Source organism: Corvus moneduloides, chromosome 2 (assembly GCF_009650955.1).
Source record: "Corvus moneduloides isolate bCorMon1 chromosome 2, bCorMon1.pri, whole genome shotgun sequence".
Taxonomy (NCBI): Eukaryota; Metazoa; Chordata; class Aves; order Passeriformes; family Corvidae; genus Corvus; species Corvus moneduloides.
Window position 1 is genome coordinate 98,954,816 of NC_045477.1, and position 12,592 is coordinate 98,967,407.

At 40.9% G+C, this 12,592-nt stretch overlaps 1 protein-coding gene across 2 annotated transcripts in view; it reads right to left on the minus strand.

The window, feature by feature from the left end:
* Positions 1–12,592, minus strand: part of COL4A2 (collagen type IV alpha 2 chain) — a 145,527-nt gene that overhangs the window by 97,579 nt on the left and 35,356 nt on the right. For both annotated transcript variants that reach the window (XM_032100568.1, XM_032100566.1), the window contains exon 4: positions 3,826–3,906. In XM_032100568.1, the coding sequence (XP_031956459.1) occupies positions 3,826–3,906 (81 nt within the window). The remainder of the gene's footprint in view (positions 1–3,825; positions 3,907–12,592) is intronic.

A 12,592-nucleotide genomic window follows, 5' to 3' on the forward strand; every position in this document is an offset into this window, starting at 1 on the left:
ATCCAGGCTTTCCATGTTTTCATGTCATTCAAAACATAATTTCAATGTCATATCAGTGTTTCCCTCTACTCTCTTCCCTCTTACCCAGGCATCTGTGTAGTCCTTACATTATGTTCTCCAAATGTACCTTAGGGAAAGGGTGAGTCTGTTGTCGTAGGAGAACAATTTAGGAGTTGCCCTAGAAGAAAATTAGAAGATGATTCTGTCTCAGGGAGAAGATGAGTCTGTTGTCTTTCCTCTGCCTTCTCACTCTGTGTCCTCCACTGAAGCTTATACTATGGTTTCTTATTGTGTGGATTTGAACACGCCTTCAGGAGCTTTGATTTGCACTGCCACTCCACTGAGCTGTGAAAAGGGGAGATGAGGCTGAGGCTGGTTCCCAAGCTTGGCTCCTGCAGCCCCAGCTCCAACCATCTACCTAGATGCAAGGTACTGTTAGATAGACTGGATATTTGTAACCAGCTAACAGTAAATACAACTGGAAGATAAGTAGGCTACAGCGAAAAAGAACAAAGACTAGAGTGTCATTAAAGACTGGGAAAAAAACACCAAACCAGCTTGCAGAAGAAATTCCCTTTGCTCTTTCTACTTTGAAGATGTGAACATGAAGCAGGACTGGAGGTGGGAACTTCAAGGGGATCATGTATGGCCCAGAGAAACATTTCTTTAGAGAAACTTCTCCAAGAAACAACTCAGCATTTGCTGTGAATTGCAAACACAGTTATCAGCAATGTCCTGATTCTCTGAACATTTGGATTTGACTAACTTTCCTTTTGGGAATGAAGAAGGAAGTGCCATTTGCAGGTGTCCTCACAGCCCTGGGAGCAGCTCAGATAAGAGGCAGGAGGTTGCTGGCTAGATGCTGCCTTTGCTTAGCTGCAGCCACTCCCCCACCACTACAGTGGGCAGATGATGCTTCTGCTGTTTTATTTCTCTGTCCCCACTGGATTTTAGCTGTGTCTGAGCCCAGTGAAGGTTGCAGGGTTGAGTTCAGGCAAAACAGAGTGGAAGAAAACCTAAAACCACATACCTCTTTCCAGTAGGCCTGCTAGGTGGGTGCATTGATTTGTGCTAGGTTGCCTTTTGCCCCTAGAAACTGCCCGTGTGAAGCAGGGTTCAACTTTCCTGTGCCTTTGTGCCTATCCTTACCAGTCCTGAACCAAAAGCAGTGTAGGCAGAAGCACAGGGCTTCCAGCTGTCCTGCACCTGGAGACCTGGCACAAATCACCAAAGCCTGGATGAATCTTCACACATCTGGACAGTGCCCCTCTGTCTCTCACACAGATTCCCAGGAGGCATCAGTGGGCATATTTTACAAAAAAGTGCTTTTTTAAAAACAATTATTGGATTAAGACAACAAATAAACATAAGCATCTTTCCTTAAATGCTGTATCTTAAGAGTACAACTGAGCAGTGACAACAAATGAAGTAGAAGCACATATGAAGAGTAGGCATTTCTTCAGACCTTTACTCCTTTCATAGCTTGCAATTGTTTACCACTTCAATGAATTCACTTCATTCAACAGCTGCTGATGTGAATTCAGTAGCAGCAATCCAAAGAAAATGCTTTTAATTTGCCTGGTTTTGAGACCTGTCACAAACAGAGGGTGAACTTCCAGAGGATGGCTGGGCTGACAGCTGGCTCCAGACCCTTGCAGTGCTGCTCCTACCTGAGTTCCAGGCTCCCTGCAAGTGACAGCTCTGTGGCACCTGGGATGGAGAGTCACAGCAGAAGCAGGCTCTGACAGACTGGTCAGGCATTCTTACAAGTGCAAACACGCAGTATGTCCATTGTGCATGCAATGAGTCACCTCGAACAGAAAACGCGTGTCGTGCCAGATTATACAGAGGTTTTGTGAAAATAAATAATCCCATTGAGGATTAGCATGAGACCAGAAGCTATGCCAAATTTGACTAGACTCTAAAGGCCAATCTTGTTCCTTAAACCAGATGTTTAACAGGGGTTGTGATATCTGAAGAGATCAGCAGACACAAAATACTGGCAGCGTGTGCTAAATCAGAATGAGGTGTATCATTTCAGAGAGGTAAAATACAGAGAGATAAAATGTGATTTTTGAAGTGTAAAATTCTGTAAATGCCTTTTTCCAATACTTTTTCACATCTTGCAAAATTAACCACAAGCAGTAAAATATAATTTATGTTCTGTGGCATACCCTTTTTCTCTTTTTGAGTATCTGTTTAAAGGGAGGCCAACCTCATTAATAAATGGGGTTACTTACTTCCCTGAGGTAAAACTGAGAGTGGTGAGCAAGTACATAAAATCTGCCCTTACTTTCCAATCTAAATAGTAAGCAACTCACAGGGAGCTTCTTGTCAGTGGCACCTGACTGCTTCTCTACCGTGGTATTTTCACATTTTCAGCTTTTCTAATCTATGCAGTTAGTTTTGTTTAACTATCTGTTTTTTCTTTCACATTTGGCAACTTGAAATTCAAGGTCATTCAGTCAATAAGGAGCATGAAAAACATAAAAGTTGGTAGTTTTGCAACAGATATTTTCATGAGCTCTAGTGAGAATCTTACAGCATCAGTTTTTGATTTTCAGTCAAAAGTGGGAAGTGGCAGGAGGCACTTGCCAAACTTCGTGCGCTGGATGATGAGGGTAAGGCAGTAACAGCTGGAGGGACTCCCATGGGAAGCTGTGTCTCAGGGGAGGGCTTGTTTGTCCTTAGCTTCATCAGGTTGTCATTGGGTTATTATAATGGAAAGCACATCATGAGCAGCTCCTGGTCAGGCCACGGGAGTATAACCATTACAGCCCCCATGGCATGGTAACCCCAGGATCATCTGACTTCCATGGAGACATCAGGACTTCTGCTGTAAACAAGAGTGTTCCTTGCCTCCCACCTACACTGTGACTTTCCTACCACCTCTCCCTCCTCTCAGACGTGGAGTCAAGCTTGAGGAATGCAATGGGAATGGGAACTGATGGCTGGCTGTGTGGAGGGAAGGCAGAGAACTGAAAAATCTTATGAGGTTTGTGATAGGAGAACAAGCACATGACCTGCCACCGCATCTCTTGCCTGACCTATTCTTAGAGATGGGTGGATGGAAAAGGCTGAGTCACTGTCTCAGCTGCAGAAGACCAAGCTGTACAGAAGGAGCCTGCCAGCCAGGGCTCCAAGCCATACAGGATAGAAACTGCCCTATTTCTCAGTGCTCTTTGTGGCAGGTGGCTAATCCCCTCCACCCCATCTCCTTTCCTCTGCCTCATTCCTCACTAGTCCCCAAAACAAAGAACAGACTATCAGCCACAACATAATGCCAGAAGTTCTAAGCAGTTCCCTTTCAGCAGGGATTTCAGGTTTTGCAGGCGTGGTTCACTCTTGCTTTACTGGAAATCACACAGAGAATCACAGAATTAATGAATAATTTAGATTAGAAAAGACCACTAAAATCATCAAATATATGTATCCCATGCATGTATGTGGTATCTTTTCATCCTACTGATCTGATTCTCATCACTACTTCTGAACCTGGCTTGGCCCACAGTGAGTAATTAATACAGTCAGAAGAAAAAGAGAGAAGGACTAAGTCTTGCGGCTACAGGCCATCATGGCTGTCAGGTCCCTTGGCTCTCATCTTTGAGATAAGTGCCTGCTACATATAATAAGGTATTTGTAACAAAGTATTTCTTCAAATCTATGAGCTTGTGAGAAAGTAAGATGAAGCAACAATAACTTTTTCCTGAAAAAGAATAATTGTTTTAATACTCTTAGCAGCCTAATGCAAGTCACATATAGCAAATTATATAGCATTGAACTTGTACCATCAAGAGCATTTTACAGCAGAAAAATGTTACTTACACGGCTTCCTTTTTCAGGGAAACACTGACATCCTCCACTGCAGTCTCTGCCTCCACATGGTCCTGTGTATTTCTTTCCACCCTGCAAACCAGAACACACATAACACAAAGTTAAAAGGTATCAGCTAGAATATCTGAAACAGCACACTAAGCTTTGATTAGCAGACTGGCTGGGAAGTGCTAAAGCAAAGACCAGGACCAGATCTAGGATTTACAGTTGAAACCTCTTTAATCTGTGCTTAGAAGCGGCCATGAGTGGCTGTCCAGTTCTTGGAGATCAGCATCAAGAAATATAATGTTACTTCATTTATTTCCCTCCGCATTTTCAAAACACTGCAGCTTGATGCTGAGCAGTATCTCATATATCTTTTTGACACATGCAATAGATATCGTATCACAGAAGTGCAGCTGCTTGGATTCTTTACGGACATGGACTAAATCCTAGGTCACAATGCAGCACATCCTTCTATGCATGCTCTAAATGGTTGCTGTATTTTGAAATATTTCTTGGTGGACATAAAGGAAAATGTACGTATCATGTCCAAAATCATGAGCTAAACTCCTGCTTTCTCCTCTCCTATGGCTGCCAATTCTGGAGGAACATAAAATTTGCTGCAGTCAACCACTGTGATTTAGAAGTCACTCCCAGCTTAAGTAAATGTCTTCAGTTACATCTCTCCTGCCTGACCAGAACCACCTTGGCCTGGGCCACAAATACATGGATCACAAAATATGTACCACTCCACACAAATCCTTGGATGGACTTCAACAGGCAGGCAAACTCAGATTATATTCCATGCAAATGCCTGCATGGAATGCAGCAGCCACAGTCAGTCTTGTTCAAAACACGAACAGCAGAGATGCTGTGCATGCTGTGGTGTGACTTTTACAAATGTAACTTAATGATTAGGAACATTGTGAAGACCAGCCTGCAGCCCACCTAAGCCCAGGGTTTTGAACTCCTGAAAATGACCCAGCAGCCTAGTAAGTAATCTGGGAAAGGAGGAAGGGATTCCTCATCACTATTTCTGAACCTGGCTTGACCCACAGTGAGTAATTAATACAGTCAGAAGAAAAAGAGAGAAGGACTAAGTCTAGTCTACAGGAAACCAGAGCCTCTCTTTCAGGGCACTTCACATGCACTGCTCCTTAGATGAAACCTCAAGGGAACCCAGCTGTAGGGTACAGAGTCAGGCTCTATGTCACTTGCTCCCCTCTTGGCTAAATGAAATGGTGCCTTCACTTTTCTGCCTCCTTCATAGCTTGAGCACATAATCTCTTGAAAGGGAGGTGAAAGGGGTATAAACGAGCCTCCAAAACAGGATGGGTGCTCTGAACTGCTATGCTGTTTCATAAATAGACAGTGATGTTGCCATTCCTGCCTCTAGCACTGACTTAAGGAGCTAAAACACAGAGAGGGGACCAAAGCTGCCATGCTTAGAATTTTTCTTGTGGCTCTAAGCAATCCTCTACTCAACACCTGAGGTTTTTGGGTCACATTTCTCAGGTATCCATTTCTGCCTTTAAACTACCTGAAAACACAGCTCTGGGATTTGGATACCTCCCTGGCAGACAAATGAGTAAGAGGTATGGAGCAGGCACCCAGCATTGCCTAAGTCCTGCTTTGGTCGTATTTGTAGAGCAGGATCTTAATCTTACGACACACAGCAACACAAAGTTCCCCAAACGAGTTCTTTTGCTTGTCATGAGAAGGTTCATGTCTGTATTTTAAGTACTTTTATATATTAAAATATAAAAACTTTCAACTTTGTATTTAATTCTCATGTTTAATGGAAGAGGTAGGATTTTCATACTGATAAAAGCGGTCCACCAAACTGAAACCATGCCCTGACGTATTTATAGGTTTGGTTTTTATTCAGGAAATTTTTTCATGGATGTAGCAGAGTTCTATGTCATGTTATGGATTCTGCTTTATGTTTAAGCTATGGTTTAGAGGAAATATTAAATCAAGACAGTTTTATAAACTCCATCAGTTTGCTCAGGTTGGTCCATTTTTTAGTTAAATATCTGGATAAACACAAACTCACTGTTTCCATGGGGTTTATTTCTTGTTAACCTATTTGCAGATGAAATGTGCATCTTTTTCTCAGTATCCTTCATTTTACAGAGTTTTCCCCTCAGTTCCTTTTCTGAAATTGAGAATAGTTCTATTAATTTTTATGGATGCCATGCAGATGTATGGCCTGTGTGATCATATTCCTCTAGAGGATGCAGGTATCCATTAAGGAGCAGTATGTGAAGTAGTGCTGCCATTGGTAACAATCAATTTTGAACTTTTAGAATCTGTTTTTGTTGGTGCTGTAAACAACAGCATATCCCAGCCTAAGAGTAACAGTAATTTGATGTCAGTTTTCAGTTTCGCCTACTGAGAAAAAATAATGAGAACAATAAGTTTATTTCTTTAATTAGCAGAGTGACTCTACATTTGGTAAACTGTTGTCAAGGAGAAAACAGACAATGAATCAGAATGGCAAGATGTTTGTGCACTTGTAAAAAAAAATGGAGGAGGCTGCTAATGTTTATTTCAAATGGAAGTTCAAGGTCTATTGTTTGTGTACTATCCACCATCCAACATTTTAATTTGCATGCTGTAACAATACCAGCAGCTAATATGGGGACACAATTGTTTTCTTCCATAATTTTAGGAAGTGCTTTTTTTTTCATTATTTTCTCATTTTGTATCCTTTTATGCACACAGACTCTGCAGATAATGAAAAAAAAAATCTGGAAGATTCTCCAAAAGTTGGGAACATAATGGGAAAGCATTTGAGACCAGCAGTAATATACCTCTTCTTGATTATACTTGGGCTTTCCTTATTACCTAATCTCCACCTCTTCACTTTTCAACTGCTACTTTCAACTTTTCAACTTTGGGAGCTTTTAGTCACATGTAGCATTTTCTACTATCTTCCACTATCTAGAACATTTATAACTTCTTGAAGATCATTGCACTGTTGTTTGATCTTACATTATTGGGGGTTACAGTCTAAAACATTATGGTTTACAAGATTGTTAAGGTTCAAAATTAAGTCTGTTAAGGATACTTGTAGAACTTTGTTAAAAAAAATTATACCCATGGGCACACAATTGAGATGAAGGGAAATCAAATGGACATATATCAGTCAATAATTAGAATGTAAAGAGCCTTAAAGTTTAAAATTTAGCTATGTTCTTGGAAGTGCTCAGCTATTTACGTCCTGAGGAAAAGATATTTCTGGGAACATAACACTAATGGTGACAACCCAATGTAGTTGTTTTGATCTGAGCAGGAGCCTTTTTGGTCAGCGGTGAGAACAGTCAGATCTAGGACATAATTCATTCCATTCTTATCCTGGCATTTCAACTGACAGACTGCATCTCTCCCAGAAAGTACCTACTGCTTTCTTTCAACCATGAAGGTGGGTGGAGGTGAGTACCTTACACAGAGAGATCCCCCCCTATAGAAGTGTAAGGATGGGGAGATGAATCTCCTGATTTGTTCAGCATGCAGTTAAATGAAGAAAAATGTGCCTGCACCAGAATGATATTCTAGGATTTGTGTAATCAAGCTGGCTGAACTGGCCCTCAATTATGAAGGTGTCTGCTGAGAAGATTTTCAGTTCCAAGTCTTTCTCATGTTTTGGATGACGCATAATTCCACTAATCTCTAAAAAGTCTAGAGTCTAGGCAGAGTCTAGAAATGGGGTTTATAGACTCTAATTTAAGATTTATGCAACGTAGGCACAATATCTGGCTACTATTTTAGATCACCCAGAGAATCTCATCAGATGTATTTCAGATACCAAAGCTAAATGTCTTCATAGAAGGGTAAGGGGAATAGAAATGTACCATAGGGCAACTGGTTGAGATGTGTCTACAGAGCAGATGTCCAGCTCCAAATGAGATGAATCCTGCGCTAAGCGTCCAAGTCTCACTCTCACAGGTAGCCATGGGAGCTTTGATGGGAGCACCGAGTGTGAAGAACACTATTTAAGAGCAGACATATGGTGCAAACACAAAACAAGTTATACCATTGCACTGGTGTGCAAGCTTTCTGTGCATAAGGTGAGGTGTTGCTTAATTAGAATTAGGTTGGAGAATCAGGAGAAAAATATGGTAATTCTGTCCAGAAATGTGTAACATAAATGTTCCCAACGAGACCCACAGGGTCAAAAGGCAGCCCTTGGAGGCAAGGCTGTCTCATTCAGCCAACTGTGATGGTAATACCATATTAGACAAAAAATTGCCTAGGTAATAGTGTCAGAAACACCAACTTTTGAGTGTAAAAAAATGGACCAATGAGGAAAAAGAAACTAAGAGTAGGTTGCTTATTTGGGAGGAGTACAGGCAGTGAAAAGGAGGTGCAAGGGTGGTAAAAACTTGGAAAATAAAAAAATATGAAGAGGGCATCAAATTAGGTGAAGAGTGAGGGTAGTGAGGATATACTAAGAGCAAGAGCAGGGACACTGGCAGGCAGCAGTGATGCTGACTTGTGGGCACAAGCCCACTGGGAGTCCCCATGGGGAGAGACCACAGGTCTCTTGACCAGGCATGTCCCTGTGGGAGGGTGGGGTAAGAAGGGATAAGCTTGTAAGGAAAGATAGGCTTACTCCTGAATACCAACTGAAGGAGCAAAGGCAGTAGAATTGCAACTTAATAGCCCTTTTGTGTAATTTATCAGATTTCTTACACTGATTTTCTACAAATGCTAATAACAATAGGATATAGAATTGTAATTCAGTGTTTCTTGCAGTGATGTAGTTGTGAATTATTACTAATAACAACAGTGGTATGTTACTTTGCCAAATAAAGAAATACTAGGTTCTCAGAAGTGTTTTCTTTAATCAGCAAATCTTAAGTTACATCTAACCCATCCACACTGTTTAAAAGCTAGGCATCTCCAGAGCTGGCTTACCCACACACTGTGCTGGGATGAATATATTCATCATGTTCAAGGAACGTGAACACTACTTAGAGCGAGAGAAAACATGTTAGTAAGTGCCACCTATGTTTGTAAAGCTTGCATATTTGCCTAGTGTAAATACTTATCATTCTTATGTATAGCAAGCATAAAATGTGTGTGTCCCAACACAAAACCTTTTCTGCCCTCATGCTTTCTCATAATTTTTTTTGTCTCCAGACAATATTATTTCTGTACTTATACATCTTCAGCCAAAAATAGACAACTTAAATGCAGTTTCCTTCAGCCAAACTCTTAAAAACCCCAGAAACATACATGCAGTTTTCTTTAAACTTTTCCACACATTAGTGATTTATTTGTTGCTAATCTTGGCCACATTTGGGTAATTGTCATTTCTGCGTGCCTGTTCAAGTACCTTCACTTCAAGGGCTGGTACTCTAACAAAGAACAAAGGCAACCAGAGACAGACCTCAAAGTCCAGTTCTATGAGTACAGAAAGACCAGGAAATATAAGCCATTTCCTTACATACAGCTCAAAAAATAATTACGGAAATTATAATGAAAATATTGCAACTTGGAATCAAAGACTCCATACACCGACGTCTTCTTTCACAACATTTTGTAGGTTGTAGTTGTGCATTAACTTCTGTGCTGACAAGCCTCATTCTGTTCACCTAAGTTTCACCAAGGCATGTTTTAGAAGGTTTTGGGAGCTTGCTGAAACACTGAACTATGACTGGAGGTGCTGACATACTGCATGCCTCTGCAGTGGGGCAATGAACAGCACATTCGAGCAGCACATTCAGATGCTTCAAGTGAGGCTTCAGCCTGGAAGACCCGAGGGAATTCCTGGCATGCCTGAGAGTCAGCCCTCTGTGTCAGTGCCAGGGAGACCGGACTAGGCCACACCTCCAGTATGAACCCCTGCTTTCACATTTGACCTTCAGCTGTTGATACGGACATTAATTTCAAATTTGGTTTATACAGCCCTGACTTAGAAACTGAGTACTCCTGCTGCTGATCATCACCAGAGAAGAACTTCGTCGGATTCAAGTGTGAGAGCACAGTTGTATTTGCTCAAACCCAACATTTTACTCCTCAAAGAGTAGAAAACATTTGTTTCCTGCTGCCAAACTTTATTTCTCTAGAAACATGTATAAACAGCCACTCAAAACAAGTACAGAGAATGCTGTCAGCAGAGGAGGCCTGGACTGCCCAGGAACAGGCTCAGTCTTTCCTCAGAGCTACAATGTCAAAGACGGAACCAGCCATCTGAAACTGCCTGCTCACAGTCCAGTAGCTACTACTGCATGGGACAGCAAGACCACTGTGAAGACCTTAATTGTCCAGGGAAAGGGAGAGATCATTGGCACAGGCAGAGAGGAAGGAAAAGATGTGGGTGTGGATCCTCTCTCCCAACTGTTCTGAGAATTATTTCGCTAAGAACTAATTCTTTCTTTCATATTGAATGGGAGCCAGAACCTTTTCCAGACTGGATGAATGGCAACTGGAATAATTTAGTGCGTGACCTTGAAATCTTATGAATGTTTACACTTCCCACCAAAAGTAGGGGGAGCCATGTATTTACATATCCTTCCATGAAAAAAATCTGGAGGAGGAAACTGGTCCCGGGAAGAACACAAAGAGACTTACCACCAACTGTATGACAAGAGCTGGTCTCCTAACCACTGCCCAATGGAACCTTCCCAATGCAATGAGAAGATCTATACTTGTGACAATCAATTATGTTTTATAAACCAGTGTGAAGTTTCATGTGCCATCTCCCTCTTATGACAGAGTGTATAGAGAAAACTGGGAAGCAGGATGCCAAGAAAGCAAGCAGCTTGCTTCAGCTCTGAGTCCTGATGGGCATGGGAATGTCAACAAAGGAGAAGTATCCAAAGGGACTACTGCTCCCAGGGACAGAGATGCCTTTGTTTGATGTCTGGGACGAGGAAAGGAAGGGCAAGAATGTAAAGTCTTCAATGCTGAGAAGACCCCAACAGACAGAAACTTGTCTTCTCAAGTGTTTCAGCAAGTATGTTGGAGTCAGAGATGGGAAACATGAATTCTGTATCTCTCAGAAATGAAGCTATAAAAGACTTTCCTCTTATGGACTTGCTTGTGACTCTTGATTATATGAACCTTCTGGCATGCAGCCTTGATTTGAAGGCTGCATAGTTTCATTTCAAAATGAAACTTCACAGCTCCACATGTTCACTTTATTTGAGGTACTATTTACCACCCCTCTTCAAATTAAAAAGTTCTCCTGTTGCAGTCTGGAGAGTCTGCCTTGGAACAATGGCAGAAGCCAGATCTGATAGAGTGTGAACTTATCCTTCATGTTTTCATAAAACCATTTTGTGGCTTTAATCCAAACACATATTTACCCAGAAAACCAGATGGAATGCAGAAAGAGCTGCTGTGATAAAATAGGCATAAAAAAAAAAAAAAGGTCTTTAAGAGGCTCAGTCAAAGAGTAATGCTTAAAAGCTGCTTGTGTACAAAGCACAGATATTTGAATAACTGTCCAGGGGTCTTGCCTACTTGTCCAACATGACTTTGTTTGCAAACAGCACATTTCAAAGCAAGCAGACTATGTTGTGACATAGTTTTCTGTCAAGAAGTCAGAGAATAGTAGTCTCGTATTTTACAGGTAATGAAGTTGGATTCAGCCATATTTTTCCTTTTTTTCCATCACAGAGATGATTATATGTTATGCTAAGAAAGAATATAAGATAGAAAACCCAGTTAAAACACTTTAAAATGTCAAACAATAAAAAAAAAGTCACCTCTATAGAAAAATATAGCACTCCTGCTTATTTTTGAAGAATCTGTAATGCCATGAGAAAGGGAATCCTAAAAAGCTGCCCCAGGTCTCTGCATGAAAGTGCTCCAGCTTTCAGGAGCTAATGAAGGAGGGCTAAGATGCAGAAGGCTTTTTCTGGAACAAAATTGCATCCAGAAAAGGAAGAAAAACATAATCTGGCACTTCTCTATTTGAGACAGGTAACTCAGCTGCCTAAAGAAATGACAAATTTTGTCTTCGTCATCAACTAAGGCTTGAACATATATTAGCAGGAGACAGGTGATGCTGCAGGCTCTTTGAGGGGTGTGCAACCATGGTTAAAAATGTCTCTTATGTCTTACAAAGGATCAAATATTACACAGCCATGAACTGATACCCACAATGATTACAGAATGAGAATAAAAATGTTGTTCCTTTTTACCAAGGCCAGAATTGGGTTTGCCTGCAGAAGAAACACCCCACAGGTATAAGCCTAGTAAGACTTCGAAGATGGAAATGTATTAATAAAGGTAAGCAAAGATACCTGCATTCATTATTACTATTAGTTAAGGCAAGCCCATTGGCTTCCTTGATTGTAACGAGAACTCAGACACCTTGTGGATATGTAGATGTTTAAATTTATACCTGGTTCTTTGTTCAAATGGGATTTATTTTAGCTAAATCTGAGAGAAAGTAAGGATGCAGCAGTAGCTAAAGTAAAATCTGGATTGATAAATTAAAATTTGATTTCTTGTTAAACTTGATCCCATCTTTGTAAATGCATACTTTTAGAGATGCATATTATTTCACTATCATCATTTCTTATGAGACAACAGACTCTCATCTAACATTCAACATGGCATTCCTCATCTAAAAGGATAGCGGTCTTTTGACTAAGAGTGCTGGAACATCTTAACATGAGTCCTTATTCTCAACACCCCATCCCTAGAAATTAAATGTATCTCCACAGAAGCTACTTAGGTGGTTTCAAAAACAGTATTACAGAAGACAGAAGTGTTTTCTAGTTATCAGCAATGAAAAAAGTCCTTTGACTTAATT